General features: G+C 47.4%; 3 protein-coding genes across 3 annotated transcripts; 2 read left to right on the forward strand and 1 right to left on the reverse strand.

Moving 5' to 3' along the window:
• The first annotated feature begins 6,427 nt into the window (after nucleotides 1-6,427).
• On the forward strand, nucleotides 6,428-8,031 carry L228DRAFT_126199 (short chain dehydrogenase/reductase). The gene is made up of 5 exons (XM_018329050.1): nucleotides 6,428-6,948; nucleotides 7,003-7,394; nucleotides 7,457-7,615; nucleotides 7,677-7,775; nucleotides 7,830-8,031. The coding sequence occupies exons 1-5, from the start codon at nucleotides 6,635-6,637 to the stop codon at nucleotides 7,847-7,849; spliced, it is 984 nt and encodes a 327-aa protein (XP_018189447.1). The 5' UTR covers nucleotides 6,428-6,634; the 3' UTR covers nucleotides 7,850-8,031.
• On the forward strand, nucleotides 7,866-8,966 carry L228DRAFT_126227 (hypothetical protein). Its single transcript, XM_018329052.1, has 2 exons — nucleotides 7,866-8,775; nucleotides 8,836-8,966. The coding sequence occupies exons 1-2, from the start codon at nucleotides 8,214-8,216 to the stop codon at nucleotides 8,850-8,852; spliced, it is 579 nt and encodes a 192-aa protein (XP_018189448.1). The 5' UTR covers nucleotides 7,866-8,213; the 3' UTR covers nucleotides 8,853-8,966.
• Nucleotides 8,967-11,039: 2,073 nt separating this feature from the next.
• L228DRAFT_238405 (hypothetical protein) lies at nucleotides 11,040-14,758 on the reverse strand (the record flags this gene model as incomplete). The annotated part of the gene is made up of 4 exons (XM_018331045.1): nucleotides 11,040-11,057; nucleotides 11,225-11,277; nucleotides 11,479-12,469; nucleotides 12,713-14,758. 4 exons carry the CDS (start codon nucleotides 14,756-14,758, stop codon nucleotides 11,040-11,042), a joined length of 3,108 nt encoding a protein of 1,035 aa, XP_018189449.1.
• Between the last annotated feature and the right edge of the window lie 781 nt (nucleotides 14,759-15,539).

Raw genomic sequence — 15,539 nt, forward strand, 5'->3', positions numbered from 1 at the left:
TTATTTTATGAAAGACACAAATGTGATGCAATTGGCATAATATCCCACAGAGGCACTTTTGCTGTACAGTGTACTCTACGCCTCTGGATAACACATGCTTCAAGAAGGGTGGGTTTAACCTCACAATATTGCTTGGAAATACAAAAAGTAGCCACGAATCCACTCTATCTGACCAACGCAGGAGATGATGAATGCTTTCGAAACAGTCTAGTTCTAGTCTCCTAATTACACATGCGAGCACTTTTCTCAAGGATAAACGGTAAATGAAAGCAGTGACCGAATTTTAGAGGAAAGCCAAGCTTTGTGGATCGCTAACTTCTGCATTTATTGCACTGGTGTATGCTGATCTTAGACTGAAATCTGATTACTGTGATATTGCGTGGGCAGATGACTTGTCAATGTCAAACCGAAATGCACGTAGCTCTAGCTCTTGAAGCGGACTAGTATAACTCATGCCTATCTCTTCGTAGATGTCCCTTCTCATGTAGAGAATATATCTCATTATCTTTATTTGGCTCCTTCTTACCTTCCATGATGTGCGTTGGATTTTGAGCTGTTACGAGTCCGTCGTGTACTTACCGTTAATGCTATCTTCTCGGCGAAGACAATTCTAGCAGCGTCTTCCGCAAGGCTATTTTCAACTGCTTTCCTCTAATAGAACGAAGCTATCGAGCAGCAACAACTGGACATCAGAAGAAGGAAATCACATATCTAATAGCTGATACATTGAGAAAAGGCCTGGCTAGTACGCACGTCTGTATGCAAAGCTAGGTCAACAAATATTGGGGAAGTGAGAACCCGTCAGAATGCCTGAGCTTTCGGATAGATGCATTGGCGCTCCTTCTCATTAATTGTATCGTCCGCTGCGGAACATATTCCGATGCTCGCGATTTCCATCCTGGAGCACTGATATAGGATATCGGATGCCGGAACGCGCGGGCTCGAAATCGGATGGTATCAGTCGCCCGCCTGCGAAACCTGTCCCGTTAATCTCCTTTGAATTGTCTTATGGTGGGCATCATTAAAACCAGGAAAATTGTTTAGAAGTGCCAAATTCCGGCATGCCGATGCATAAGCCTGTATATGACACGGCCATCGATCCCGTACCGCACTCATTTCCGCCTTAGGAAATGAAGACTTTGGCCAATCATTACATCGTTATCGACTGTCAATTTTTTCTGCAGACATGTCAGTTACACTAAACAACAACTCGTCTCGCCTAAACATTGTGAGATAAAACGGGATTATCTACAAACTCGGACCAAAGAATTCAGGAAAGCAAATGAAACAGGGTTTAAAAATGCTTGTCCGAAGATCATTGATCTAGCGGACGTGGAAAAGATATCGGAGCGATATGCTATCATAGATCTGATCGAAGAGATCTGATCTGTTTCCTTAGCCTAAAGAACAGAGCATGATTTCGTGTCATATGCCGAATGAAACCAAGGGAAAGCCTTTCTTCTCGGTTCTAGGTGATGACAAAAGAAAAACCTCCAAGTCTGCGATGAGGCTTTTCAACCATATGAAATTGAAGAGATTTTTGGCCGACGGGCGGAGGCTCGGCTTGATCATTGGCACACGGCATTTCCTAGTTTGGGAGATTTCTAGCGCAAACGGAATTCGTCGGAAACGAGATGCCCTTGAGAATAGAAAAGGTTGAGAGGATTTCTAAGAACTGGATCTCTCTGTATCAAGTCGGTAAAAGGTCGCGATACTCCTTGCATTTAGGCCTAAGAATGTGTTAATTGTCTCGTGGGCCGTGCAGAGATCGGCGGGTATCACAGGTAATTTCATCTCGTCTCCCGCATCTTCCCGTTTTTTAGTCGGCCACTGATGCGTGTTGTGTAAGGGCCAATTGAACCGAAACAAAAGCGGCGCGAAAATGTGCAAAAAAAAGCGACATACCAGGCCAACAAGAGTTGCAGGTATTTGCAGCCTGACAGAATTTTGGATCTTTCTTTTTTCTTGGGATCGTTCTGGTCCCTGCTTGAGAGACTATTTCTGACATTTGATCGATCGTCTCAACCAGCGGCCAAGATTCAGTGAAAAGCAAACTATTTGCCGCCCCAAGAGACCCTGTTCCCTGGATCACTGCGCAGCGGATGCGGCCCGGAACGCGGACCTAGCCGTTCCGACCGACTTAGGTGCCACGCCATCCATAGACAGCCGAGTCTGCTAACGCCACCAGCTCGCTCAGTGTTACCAGTCAATGGCAAAATGATGAGATGAATGCGCATTGTTCTTGAATCGCAAATTATTCATTAGTCTCAAATATGCATTGCCATGCTGGTTGCCTGGCGGTGACTTGATTTTGCCTTGAATGTGCCCTGAAATGACGCGTATGCCTTCCCGGTGACAGGCAGTTTTATAAAGGTGCATAGCCGAATGTCGCGCTGGATGAGCTCGGGCGATTTTCCGATTCACAATATTGGACTCGTATTCAACGGCGGTGAAGAGGCCGTTGAGAGAAGGCAAAAGCTTCATTGCGTCAGTCCTTGGATATGTGGAGATCTTCGCGGTAGCCAACGTTGAGCGCTTTTGCAGCTGCCTCCCAAGACAAGAGCGAATGGCAAAGAGAAAGGGAATCGAAAAGTTTAACAATTTCATCTGTGCTTTGCATGCACGAGAAATTTTCGGCGTTATAGCAACCAAAATCTACCTCTTTAGGACGACTTGGCAAGCCCAGCAGACAGGCTATTGGGAGATTTCCGGACTCTCGGTCGCGATGCAAGCAGTCCCTTCAATTCGAAGAAACGGCTTCTGCCCTGTCATGGTTGAGGAGTAATGACCGGCGACGGGCGCTTCCTCCGAAGATATGTTTGTACTGCACATATCGCATGACCGTTACTCGAATTTGGGAAATTAAGAGACGATTTTATCGACGCCTCTTATCGACGCCTTGCTTCCAGTCAGGAATAAATTACTTTTTTCTCCGTCGGTATGTTATGGTGATCGTCGACGGTTCCCGAGGAAATCTCCTCGAGAAAGCGATTTGTGATATGTTAACGGTTTAGCTCAATGCGCGTTCATGTCGCAATGACCCCGGGGCGGTGAGGCCCCACTCCTGGAAATGAGACTCCCAACGTACGCAGACCCGCAAAAGTCAATTGTGAAGCCAATCGAGTTGATTTCCATGTTGTGGCCACCTTTTTGATGAAGCAATATCCTTATGATGAGTCCACTATTGTCACGACCACCGCCAGGCAAACCCCGACATGCAGAAATTTGGCGGAATGTTGTCATTGGGCCATGGGAAGCCGGAGTTCCCCGATGCCATGGTCCGTCGGGGAGCAAAATAGAGAGAAAAATAAAAATAACATGACAAAAAGAAGGGAACAATGAGGGGAGAGGAGAGCGCAAACCTTCACACCTAGCGGCGCAGAAGCACCCTTCTCCTTGCTCTGCGAGGGTGACGCGGATACGGTGAAAGGTAGATGCACCCACGTGCCTCTGCATCGGTGTTGACGGAGTACAGAGGCCAATCCGTGGCGCGGCGATCCCGTTTCTCACAACAATAACCCTTTGAATCGCCTTTTTCGTGGAGACTGTCTTGTTAGGCTGTAAGAAGCTTAGCAAGGATTAAACTTTTGAGATCGACCCCTTTGGCCGGTCACTTCGCCTAGATGCTAGTCGGCGATTAGTCCGAGGCTAGAGTGACTGTACTCGGCCTATGAGACTCAACATAGTCGCCGGCTAAAGAGACTGATCATCTTTGCGACATCACAAACCCATCCCACCCTATCTCTCGCCCTGGAATTGGCTCTTATTGCAACAATGGGACCAGGGAAAACTTTAAGCCAAACCAATAATGGGCACGACAGGCGCTCAAATGTCAGATTCGCACAAACGTTTCAGGAGCAACGTACGGCATTACCCTGTGGCTCACCTCCACACGCACGCAAGTAGGCCAAAATGCTCGGCAAATTTGTGAAGTTGACCAGCCTAACGGACCCGACACAGTGGATGACTGTCTTTGCACACCGAATAAATGTCCGGAGCCGTGTACCTAGATCTAGAATGACCTGCGCTGGATACCGCAGGGGAGAGTTGGGCTTCAGATGCCAGAGAAAAGCTGTGGCTGCGGTATCTTGTCAGTCGCTCAAGTACGACTCTTGCGCCGGGATTTGAAGAATGGACTGCTGCATTTTGGAGACCACATAGTGCTTTGTGCTCCTGAAACCTTTGCTGCTCGCCGTTATTGGAGCCATCCTGCGGGCCGCGGTTCCCGCAAAACGACATTCCAGAGCATTTCGTCATCTATCCAACGATTGTGGTCACGCAGTTGGGTGAACGGAACCAAAGGTCTCAAAGCAAATAAGTCGACCCAAGCAGACGGGCACAGTAGTCCCCATAAGTGCCCTGCAGGATATCCTGCAGCTGTCCGCCCGAGAACCAGGTACTTGCCTCGCAAAAGAAAGCACCGTGTGTGGACTCAATGATCCCTAAGATGTCTCTCCCTGCTAAGACAAATCCCAGAACCGATTTTCGGATCCCTTGGCCAAACGCTTGTTTGCTGCTCTTAATTCAAACTTGCGGGAGACGCAGAAGACTCTCGGAATCGCATTCAGTACCAGCGCCCCATTGGCGGTGACGGCACATTCAACCTTCTCGAGATCCGTTTGTGGCGAATCAAAAGAGCTCAAAGCAACTCAAAATCCAATATTCCGAGTTGGACCCCCGTGCAGCGTCTGTATTTTCTTCTCTGCCGACTAAGCTGCGGGCAGCCAACTTGCAGAGAGTCCAATATACGAGTCTTGGTCAGCGAAAATATCCGTTCAGGTCCCAATGACAACAGTATAAAGCCAGAAGGGAAATCCACCTCTAGGTCTTGCTCATCAGCATTTTATCATCTGCAAAACTCAAACAACTTCATTCATATATCGCCTTGGTCATTCGTCCGACTTTTTTGATCCTCACCATGTCAAACTTCTTCCTCCGAGAACAGCTCCTGGAGCAGATACATCCTAAGCCTTCGGTCAGCTTCGCTTCCGAATGTGACCATTATTTTCCATCATGCTCCTCTGGCATCAAGTCTGTTCTTCCGGTATTTACTCTTCTCGAAATTCAGGATAAGGAAAAGGACGGATATGCTGACCAGAGACTAGATGGCTGGCGTCAAATGCCCTAATTGTGCGAGCCAAGGGAAGGAGGTCTGGGTAATACCCGGAAAGAATTGTCCTCAATGCAGTTCGCCCTGTTGAAAAAGTGTACGTCCCTTCCTCCTAGTATGCATTTGTCAATGCTAACTCCCGTTCATTAGTTTGCTCAGCTTTGGTGTTCACGGTTTTGGGAAAGGCTCTCATATACCGAGTATATCTGCTTCTACTGCAATCTTGTTACTTTTCTCACGGATTAAACGTGTTCTCGTATTGGCTCTTGGAACTTTATGCCGGCGCACCTCAGCTAGAAGGCCTCAAATTTTGTTCTAATTGTTATGTCACTTGGCGTTAGCTTAGAGAAAAGGGAAAAATGGTCAACAAATGTCATCCACTTACTACTGATTATCAACTCGAATACTACTCACACAATTCCTTTCTTCGCACGCATGTAATTGTTGCTAAATTGCTAGAGTAGATTGGGGGTGCTGAGCAGGACAGCAAAAAGGGGAAGACCAACCACTTTTTACTTTCCATGTGGAGAGATACGTAGTAAATGGAGAGGTGAGAAGGGAACAAAGTCGGATGATTTGAGTGTATCGCTGAAAAGGTAGGTACCCGGCGAATGTCGTTCTCGTGAGACACAGAGGGTCAGTGCTTTAGAGTACTAGAAGCCTCAATGAGGCTAGCCGTTTTCTGACTTCATACGTCTCAAAAAGTGCGCTCAGAACGATTCAGGCTATTAATTTCGGAGCTTGTTCAGGTAATAATCTTGTACTGACTTGGGCTCGTTTGTGTGGGGTTTGGAAAAAGCTCTATACTGAGACGGCCTTTCAACTTGTCTCAAGTGCAGTACGTATAGGTACCGAACCTCAAACATGAAGCAGATGGAGCGAATGAAGCAAAAGCATGCTTCAGAAGAAACAAGCAGGTTAATGCGCGGTTATGACGAGATACCACAATCATCCACAAGAGACTTATTAACGCATTCATATCTCCACCTGCTCTATTACGAGTCTTAGCTTCCGAAGCATCAATCCTGTCCGAGGGCCAGAGGGCTTAACCCAGATATGGAAGAGAGCTGAGTCCGAAGAATGCTAATGTATAATATGCAGCCCTATTCCTTAAAAAGCGCAAGTGAGATTGATCAGATTTAGTCAACTTAAGCCATGAAGCAAACAATAAAGTCAAAGACAACAGAAGAAATATGGGTCACGTGATATCGCGTCCGATTCCGACGCGTCACGGAGGTGGCGTGGATGATTAATGGTCCAATGCAAGTTCCGACGGAATTGTGTCATTTAAACTTGTGCTTATTCTTTTACTTACATCATGCAGAGAACGCACATCGACCATTTAATTAATTTACGATACAGTTCGACGCTTTGACAGAAGAGCCATCCCTTCATCGGCCCCAATATACTCCGACACTTCGAATTATAATGCATGACGTAGTACTGTCAACGTAGCCCCATCATCCCCACTCCTCAACTCGAATCATATATATTTCTTTTGTTCGCTCACATCGCTCAATTGTAATGCTTCGTCTTTTTGCCAGATCTTCAAAATCACTTCGAGTGTCAAGACGTTTCCCTGATCAAGCAACTACTATTCTGCCGATTGCGCGCACAATGGCCACTGGAAAGAGTGAGAATGCTGACCTCAAGGCATCGAAGCTATTCGATGTATCTGATCTCACCGCTCTTGTTACTGGCGGAGGCACTGGTATTGGCCTTATGATTACACAGGCTCTGGTGTCGAATGGGGCAAAAGTTTACATTACTGGACGACGAGAAGAGGTGCTGCAAAGTGTAGTGGAACAGTATAACACTGGACCTGGCAAAATCTTGCCGTATGCTGCCGGAACAAGTTCCTGATCAAGCGAGTCGCTAATCTGATATGTCAGACTTCCAGGTGACGTTTCGCAGAAGGCTGATATCCTACGCCTTGCTCAAGAGCTGTCTGAGAAAGAGCCAAATGGGATTCAGCTGCTGGTCAACAATGCTGGAATTGCTCGTGAAGATGCCACCTCCTATTCTAAACAGGGAACTCCCGACTTTAGTTCTGCTCAGTCAATTTCGGAGCATCTTTTAAAAAGCGACCCGGATCAATGGCTGAACACTTTTCAGACCAATACCACTGCCCTGTATTTCACCTCGGCGGCTTTTCTTCCTCTTCTCGAAAAGGGAAACAAAGTGCTTCCGGGATATAGTTCGAGCATTATTAATGTTTCAAGTATTTCTGGTTTGATGAAAGGCAGCAGCTCAGGCCAATTTGCGTACGCTTCTTCCAAAGCCGGTATGTGAAATTCCCTTGCAAAAACAAAGGTCCAGCTTTATCTAATATATACATCTCTTCAGCCGTAATTACCCTCTCAAGAATGCTTGCAACCACTTTTAAAGATGTAAAAGTCCGCGTGAATATCATTGCCCCAGGGCTTTTCCCTAGCGAAATGACCGCAGCCGCCTCTGGACCTGATCAAAAGTCTATCTTGAACGTGGACGTATCAAATCCTGCAGGTATGAAGATGAGAACGAAACTGTCAATCTCTTCGATTCATGCCTGATTAGTGGAGTATAGGGCGCACTGGCAATGATTCGGACATGGCTGCTTGCATCCTATATCTTGTGGGCCCTGGTGGCGCCTTCTTGAACAACCAGATCATCCACCCCGAGGGCGGTAAGCAACAACTAGCTTCTTTGCTTTCTGAGCGCAGTCTCTAATTAGGAACAGGACATCTTTTGGTGCACTGATCGACAATCTTACCACATTTGACAAAATTCTCACGACCTTTATCTCCTCTTTTCTTCTGGTCCAGGACAATGCGCTTTGTCTCACTTTTCTTTCAAAGGCCTTTTTCTATGCGTTGCTGTTTGTTCCCGCAATGAGGAAGTTTCATTGTTTGCCAGATATAATTTGTGGCTGATGGCGAGGAACAATGAATGCATGTTATTGTCTCCATTTTCTTTATTTGCCGCCAAACTTATATTCGTGCCAATGCTCAGTTTTCTGTGAATTCTGAATTTCTAATACCTGCACAATCAGCCTCAATTACAGACACATCAATTGCGCGACATAGTTGTCGAAAACCCCACTGTCCTCTTTCAGAGATCCCAGATGTATTCTCATCGCGCCCCTTTCTTACACCAGCACGAGAGGCCAAAGTTCCGGTATGCGTACATGAGAAATGGAGAGGCAGCGAGATTTACTGGTCAAGCACACAGATGGCGTCGTCCTGAAGATTTTGCACCAGCACAGCTTCGGAAAATTGTAAAGCACAAGTATCACAAAGAGCTAGCTACCTTTTCTCGTCCGTTGAAGAAGGTTCGATTTGCTAAAAACTTCAAAGTTGAACACAGTTTCGAAAACTACCAGCTTGCCATTGGCTGTCCCGCACCTGGCGCATTCGTTGACTGGTCTGCTTGCGGCGAGGAGAAGGAGAATGCGGTATTGGTTCAGGTATACCACAATCTCGTCAAGGTGCTAAAGCGATTTAATCCAAGGATACTGTTAGAAGACCATTTCACTCAGAAAGCAACCTACTTCAGATACGCCGGCGTTTCCATGTTCGCTCTTCTCATGTTCCTTGAAGGAAGCTTGGCACTCGTAGAATGGTTTGTATTGCTCTTGAGAGGGACAAATGTCGTATATGTCTTGGTACCAGATGTCAAAGGATACTGTAAGTACTCTTCTTTTGTGTAGATTATGTTTTGCCATCATGTTACTAATTTACTGTTAGCTGTGGGTTCAAACTAGAGCGTTGCTCTTGTGCATATTAGGTCTATTTTTATTTTTGCCAGACAAAATAATTAATATTATTCCGCATAAATATAATGAAAAAATATCACAGCATCGATAATTTAAATACATTTCTGAAACCTTCATATATTTTGCTAAAATGTTTCATTTATTGCATTTATATATATTAATTATGATTTTCCCCCTATAATAAAAACGATGTATAGTCTATGAATTGCATTGTTCATGAAGCCGAGGGGAAAAAAAGAGGGAGGGGAAAAAAAAAAAAAAAAAAAAAAAAATTTGGCACAGCCTTCAGGTCTCTTTGCGCGAATATATTATCATTTCCCGATTAAAAAAAAGGGTCCGAAATCTTTAAGGTACTCTGTATTATGGACATGAAGATTTCTTTGTGTTGAGCCCTTCTTTATCTCTGTGTACAGCAAATAGGGTTACGATGCACTACTACGTAAGCTCAGCTAGTTCGGAGGAGAAAACCTGGAGCCGAAAGGAAGGGACCGGAGTACTCCGTAGACAGAAAGACGAACGTCTTTTGCCAAGAATAACTCGGGCGGTCATAGGCCCGAACCAGGAAACTTTCCCCAAGCGCTCGCTGACGACGTGGCGTTTGGCAATACTTGTATAGTAACAAGGGCGTTGTGTGCGTCCATCGGGACTTGTGTTAAGCCTTGCACAATCATGCCTAATTCTTTTTGTGCGAATACAATCATGTTAAATGACTTTTAATGTTTGAAGCAGAATAGTAAAAGTGGCTGAGTTGTGGGTGAATTGAGGCTTTGCACTTACGAATTGGTCACCGGTGACCGCGTGGCTGTGTGGCTGAGGAAGTTCCCCCCGGTGACTCTACAGCGAACAGAGTGTGAGAATCTCAGCTGAGCAAGTTCCTTTTCCTTTTCTCCCTCTGCATTTGTTCGCCAAGTCTCGCCAAGCCACCCTGAAAATAGTACTGTACTGTCCCGACGCCCCCCCCCCAATTTCTCACTTATCTGGCCCATCTCGCTGCTTTGCCAAGATTCACTTTTCCCCTTCGTCACCATTCAGATTTCTTGACCGACACTATCCAACCTCACCTAACTTTCTCAACGCCAAACTTCCGTCAACGCCTTCATCCCGCCCTGTGGCTTGATCGTTCTTTGAGTTCACTTTCTCCTTGTATCTCATCGCTTTACAACTTTATCGTCAGACATCATGTCCAGCCAGCAGTACTACGCGCCCCAGGCTCCTCCCCAGAGGTTTGTCCCCTTTTCCCCGACCGTGTCCCAGCTTCAACCCCTTCCAACAGCCTCTCGATTGATGCTATGACGATGCGACCAATTTCCGATAGTTGTTTTTCATGAAGCTAACAGCATGACCTTTATAGCTACGGTGGTTACCAGCAGCCTTATGGCGGCCAGCCTTACCCTCAGGGTCCTCCTCCGGTACGTTTTACGTCGTCGCTCTATTCCTGTCGTCATCTGTCGCCCTTACTTATCCTGCCATTACCTTCATGGTCTATTTACAACTGCACCATCATTCCTCTGAAACGTTGCCTTTGTTTACCTTGCAAAGATGAGCTCAAGCTAATGTGGTTCTATTGTAGATGCAATACCAGTACCAACAGGGCCCTCCCCCACCCCAGCAGCGTGAGCGCAAGGACCGTGGCTGCCTTGGTACCTGGTGAGTAATTCGCATGAACATCCGTCTCCCTGCTCTGGTGTGATACACTGTACTGACTTATGAAATTACACAGTCTTGCCATGCTTTGCTGCTGCTTCGTCTGCGAGGAAGGATGCGAATGCTGTGCCGACTGCTGCGAATGTGCCGAGGACTGCTGTTAAAGAAGACGATGACCTTTCACTGAATACCCCGTACATGTCAAATTCGAATTGAGATGGCGGGTAAAACGATACCAACAAACGGCGTTTTGAAGCAGTGGAAAACATCCAAAGGTGCTAAGTTCGCAGCAGGCTGCATGACGAAATGACTCCGCCAACCCTGTACATGATTTCCACCTCGAGAGCCTCACCGTCATTAGGATGGTGACAGTGTGTAGCCGCTGCGCGGCTTTGACCTTTTTTTTTTTTGCCCTTCCTCCAGCAGACTCGTGACAAATCGGCACTTCTTTCCCTTTTTTTTTTTTTGTAACCTTTGCGACGGTCCTATCATACACTTGTCGTCTGTCCTTTTTGCGGTTGAATTCGGACCCTAGATATCTGGTATCCTCTATTATTCATTTCGTTGTCATCTGACTAGGAATGCTATTTCATTGCCATTTACGCGTGAATTGAGATGAGAATTGCAAATCGTAAAGAGTGAAAAGGTATTATTCGTAAATAGTCTAACAGTGTAGCTCCCTTGACCCCATGCTTTGTGCCCTTTGTTCTACGAACCCAATGCAATTCGTCCCAGTCTGACCCGTTGACCCCAGCGCTATGCAAAGAAACTATGCTGAAAGAGACAAAGAAAAAAAGAAAACAATGAGAGAAAAGCTGTAAAAGAAGACGTATTTTTCGACAAGACGCGCATAATCGTAATAATGACCGAAATCGCAAAACAACCGACATCCCATGTAATCATCACTATAAACACAACATGATCATACCACAGTCCACTCAAGCTTTGATACTGCCAGAAGACAACTTACCCCGCTTCAACGACCCCGATGATCTGGCAGCCACGCGCGATTCGTTCAACGGACTAGGCTGGTTGAAGGTATCATTGTCAATCTCGTCCTTTGCCGGAAACAAGGGCGACGGCGGGGTCACGGAGCGGCGCGAGTTGCTGCCAAACGAACACTGTCTGGCAACCATCGTCTCGTGGAGTTCTGCCAGTCGCTCAATCACGGGCGGTGCATCTGAATACAGCGCAATCCCATCCGAGTATCTGCAGCCATTATCGTGCTTTTCTGCCTCTGTGCGGAACCCTTCGTGCATGGGCTCGCGGCTGATGATGGGAAAGAGGCGCAAGAGGACTTTGCGAGGAGGCTGGTCTGGCGCGGCTCCTGGTTGATGGCTGGTGGCAGCAGTAGCAGCAGTAGCAGCGGTGGCAGCACCAGGAGCAGGAGGAGTGGCCTGGTCTGAGTAATCTGCCGGCAGCCAGTCCTCGTCATTTTCATCTTCGTCCTCTGCGGCGGGCATGCGCGCTGTAATCATCTCGCGTTCTAGTCGTGCAAGTCGCCATGTCTCGGCGGCAAGCTTGACGATGCTACGCACTGCGCCGTAGAGGGGTTCCATTTGTTTCGGATCAGCAAAGGGCCTGATTGCGGCTACTATTTCGTCCACGACGGCGCCGGCGGCAGCGTTGACAGTCTTTTTCGCACTAGATGCAGTGTAGGCAGCGTAGAGCGTGTGCTGGCGCCAGATGGCTTCTTTTCTGGTCGACTTGTGACGGAGTTCATTGGACATGGCCTGGAAAAGGGAGTCGGCCTTGTCGTAGCGGCGACCGAGCGAGAACAAGAAGGGCGAAAAAACACGGTAACAGAGAATATTAGAGACTGTATGCTGAATATATGCCGCTCGTAACTGGCGTGAGGAATGAGTGTTTGCCAGAAATGATGGCATTGCCGGTGGGACTTCGCGCAAAACGTCTTCCGAAGGCGCAATTGGAAGATTCAGAAAGTGCTCATCCCCGAGTTCCTTGATTTGTTTGAACAGTTGGCCGAAGGCGTCAAGGCTAATTCGAGTGACCCTGAAGTTAGTCAAAAAGATTGCACGTTGAATCAAAAAGCCACGAAGATCTCAAAAACGAGTGTAGAGGAAGGGAAAAGTATTAAAAAAAAAGGAAATGGAAAGATGATATTTACATACAGTGAACGTGCAAGGACGCAATGTCAGATCTACTTACTAGTATTTATCTCCTTTACTTTTCAGATCAATTACTTCTCCAAAGGCTTCCACCATCTTCTGCAATTTTCCCTTCTCCGATCCCAAGACATCAGCCACCGCTTTGAGTTCCCCGACCATTCGCTCATGTCTGGATTTATCGTCATCCCAGCCTTTTTGCAAAACTTCTCTTGCCTTCTTATGTGCACCTATATCTTCATCGCTCTTCCTCAAGAGCTCGTTTTTCTCCTGCTCCCATGCCTTCTGTAGATCTTCCACTTCCCGCTTTTGTTCCTCGATGAGCCGGTCCCGCTCGTCTTGCCAACCCTTTGCCATCGCTGCCTTTTCCGTCTCCCAGGTCTCCTTCGCTTCAGTTTCTCGGCTTGCAGCCGTTCCGAGGTCACCTTTTAAGGCGGCGAGATCTTTATTGACAATTTCGAGCTGATCCTCTAGGTCCTTCTGCGCAGCCTTCGAGCTCTCTTCAAGCTCGCATCGTTTTGTGTCAAACTCGGCTTGCAGTTTCTCCTTTTCCTTTGTAAATTGGTCCTGGAGCTCGTCCTCCCTAGCCTTGAAAGCCAGATCCTGATCTTTCATCCGAGCCTCAAATGTTTCTTCCAACGAAGCTTTTTCGGATGCGAACTCATTTTCGGACGTTTGCTTCCGTTCGTCAAATTCTTGCTGAAGCCTTTCCTTTTCATCAGACGCCTGCTTCTCCAATTGTCCTTTCTCTTCTTCCAATCTAGCTCTTGCCTCTTCTAGCTGTATTCGAGAAGCTTCCGTTGCAGCCAAGTGTTCTGATAACTCCTTTTGTTTCTCCTCGAGATTCCCAATTTCCAGACGCAATTTATTACTCTCCACAGAGTGCTTGTGATTGGCGTCAACAAGCTGCCTTGCCAAGGCTTCGATATAGCTCTCTTTCTGTTTCAATATCTCCAGTTTTTGCACCTCATTCTGTCGAATAAACTCTTCCCGTACACCCAACTGACCGGCAGTATCCCTGTATCGCTCGGCAAGCAGTTGAAGATCTGGAATGGCACTTTGTATGCGGCGAAGGAAATCGCCGATATTCTCTTCTGCAGAAGGTTGATTATTTGCATCTGGGGAGGAAGATTGCCAAGATGATCCATATCCATTTGGCTTCTCGCCAGGTACGCTATTTCTGGAGCTCGTAGATCCGTTGCGTTGCAAAGAAGGCTGGCGTGCTAGCGGAACCGGATAGCTGCTAGGTACTTGCGGAGCATAGCCATGAAAAGCGGGCGGGTAAGGCTGAGTTGCCGGGGAGGCAAATGGAGGCCCCGGCTGATAGCCAGCTGCTTGTGCCATTGGATAGAAAGCGGCACTTGCGGGTGCTTGGCTCGAGTACGGATAATGTGATGGGTAATATCCGTATACGGGGGGGGATGTAGGGTGAGGGTCAGTGTTCAGTTGCTGGTGGGACACGGAAGGAGACTGCTGTTGGGATGAGTAGGGTGGCGAGAATGCGCTATTTGTGAGGCTATGCTGGAGTGATGAAACGTTTGGTATAGGCGGTGACGGTGCTGGCGCGAGATCGATGTCCCTGGAGCGCGGCGAATTTAGATAGTTGTGCTCGAGGGGCGGACTATCGATAGCAGCCTCTAGTGTACTCTCGGTTGGAATCGGGGTCGGCGGTTTATTCTCCCGTTCTCCTTGTGATTCTTGAATCTGACTGCCAGTGTCCTCGCGAGGGGTGTCCTTCTGACTAGTCTGATCCTGTTTGATATCCAATAGAGAAGCTTGATGTTCGAGAGGCGGCACAGACGGCTCTCCCGGGGTGTCAGTATCTTCTTCGACGTAGGCCTGATAGGCTTGCCGCTTGGAAGAAGAGGTGTCTTCGCCAGAACCGATGACGATCGGATGGTTTGACTCTGGTACAACTCCCGTTGCTGCCTCAGAAAACAGGGATGACGGAGAGCCTGGGTTTGAGCCTGGAAGAGGGGGAAGTAAATCCAAACCGCTATCGTCGAGCGACTTTGGAACCGCTGCCTTGGAAGGAGTCTGAGGCGGGGTGGGCTCGTTGCTTCGCAAAAGACCTTTGTTTCCTTTGCCACCGTTGCGCTGATTCCCTTTGCTTTTAGGACCCATGCCGGGCGGTGATCATATATATTATTTTCGTTGGGGGTTGGAGAAGGTTTATCATTGCTTTCTGCTTCAGACCGTGATGCCAAATTGAAGATGAACAAGCTTGCGTGGCAGCAATGAGGACCCTCAAGAAATTAAGTACCGTCATGCCAATCGCATGTAATGCATGCCGCTCTGTAATTGGATGAGAACGTGATAAGGACAACAAGTGCAAGCTGTGACAACGAGGAGAAGCATCGGGAGAAACATACGAGGCACATGTGCTGTAGCGAATCAGGCGCGGTCATATTTGAGAAACGATGAGGATTCGTCAAGAGACTGTTCGTCCTGAGTCCAAATCAAGCGCCCAAAGACAATTGGCACCAGAAAACTCAATTCTTTCGCAGAATAGGGCGAAACTGTGACGTGGTAGAGCGTTAGGCTCCGGATATGCGGCCACGATGATGCTACACTCGGCGCTGATGGCCGGTGCTTGGCTTGTCATTCCGTATACATTTTTATTTTGCTGCCAGACTGCTACCCATTTCTGTCTAGTGCATGAGCATCCTGGTTCAATTGAAGTGGGAAGGCGAAAGAAAGCACGAGCTTGGCGATTCCAACAGCACGCTATCAGAGAGCTATTTGGGAATCATGGTGGACTGGGTATGCAGCGGACTCCTTCTGTTGGAAGCGATTGAGTTTTTGGGCAGCATTGTCGTATTCCAAAAGCTGATTGGTCCCAGTGTTCTTTATACGCCACGTTTCGTGCGTCCATTTTGACACGGATTAAGGGGGGAGGATGATA

The sequence above is a fragment of the Xylona heveae genome (genome assembly GCF_001619985.1).
Source record: "Xylona heveae TC161 unplaced genomic scaffold L228scaffold_4, whole genome shotgun sequence".
NCBI lineage: Eukaryota > Fungi > Ascomycota > Xylonomycetes > Xylonales > Xylonaceae > Xylona > Xylona heveae.

Bases quoted from the DNA above. Each gene is read 5' to 3' on its own strand.
- L228DRAFT_126199 (XM_018329050.1), top strand. From the start codon at position 6,635: ATGCTTCGTCTTTTTGCCAGATCTTCAAAATCACTTCGAGTGTCAAGA. The intron at 6,949-7,002 runs GTATGCTGCCGG...CTGATATGTCAG, and splicing joins GGACCTGGCAAAATCTTGCC to ACTTCCAGGTGACGTTTCGC. The intron at 7,395-7,456 runs GTATGTGAAATT...ACATCTCTTCAG, and splicing joins GTACGCTTCTTCCAAAGCCG to CCGTAATTACCCTCTCAAGA.
- L228DRAFT_126227 (XM_018329052.1), top strand. From the start codon at position 8,214: ATGTATTCTCATCGCGCCCCTTTCTTACACCAGCACGAGAGGCCAAAG.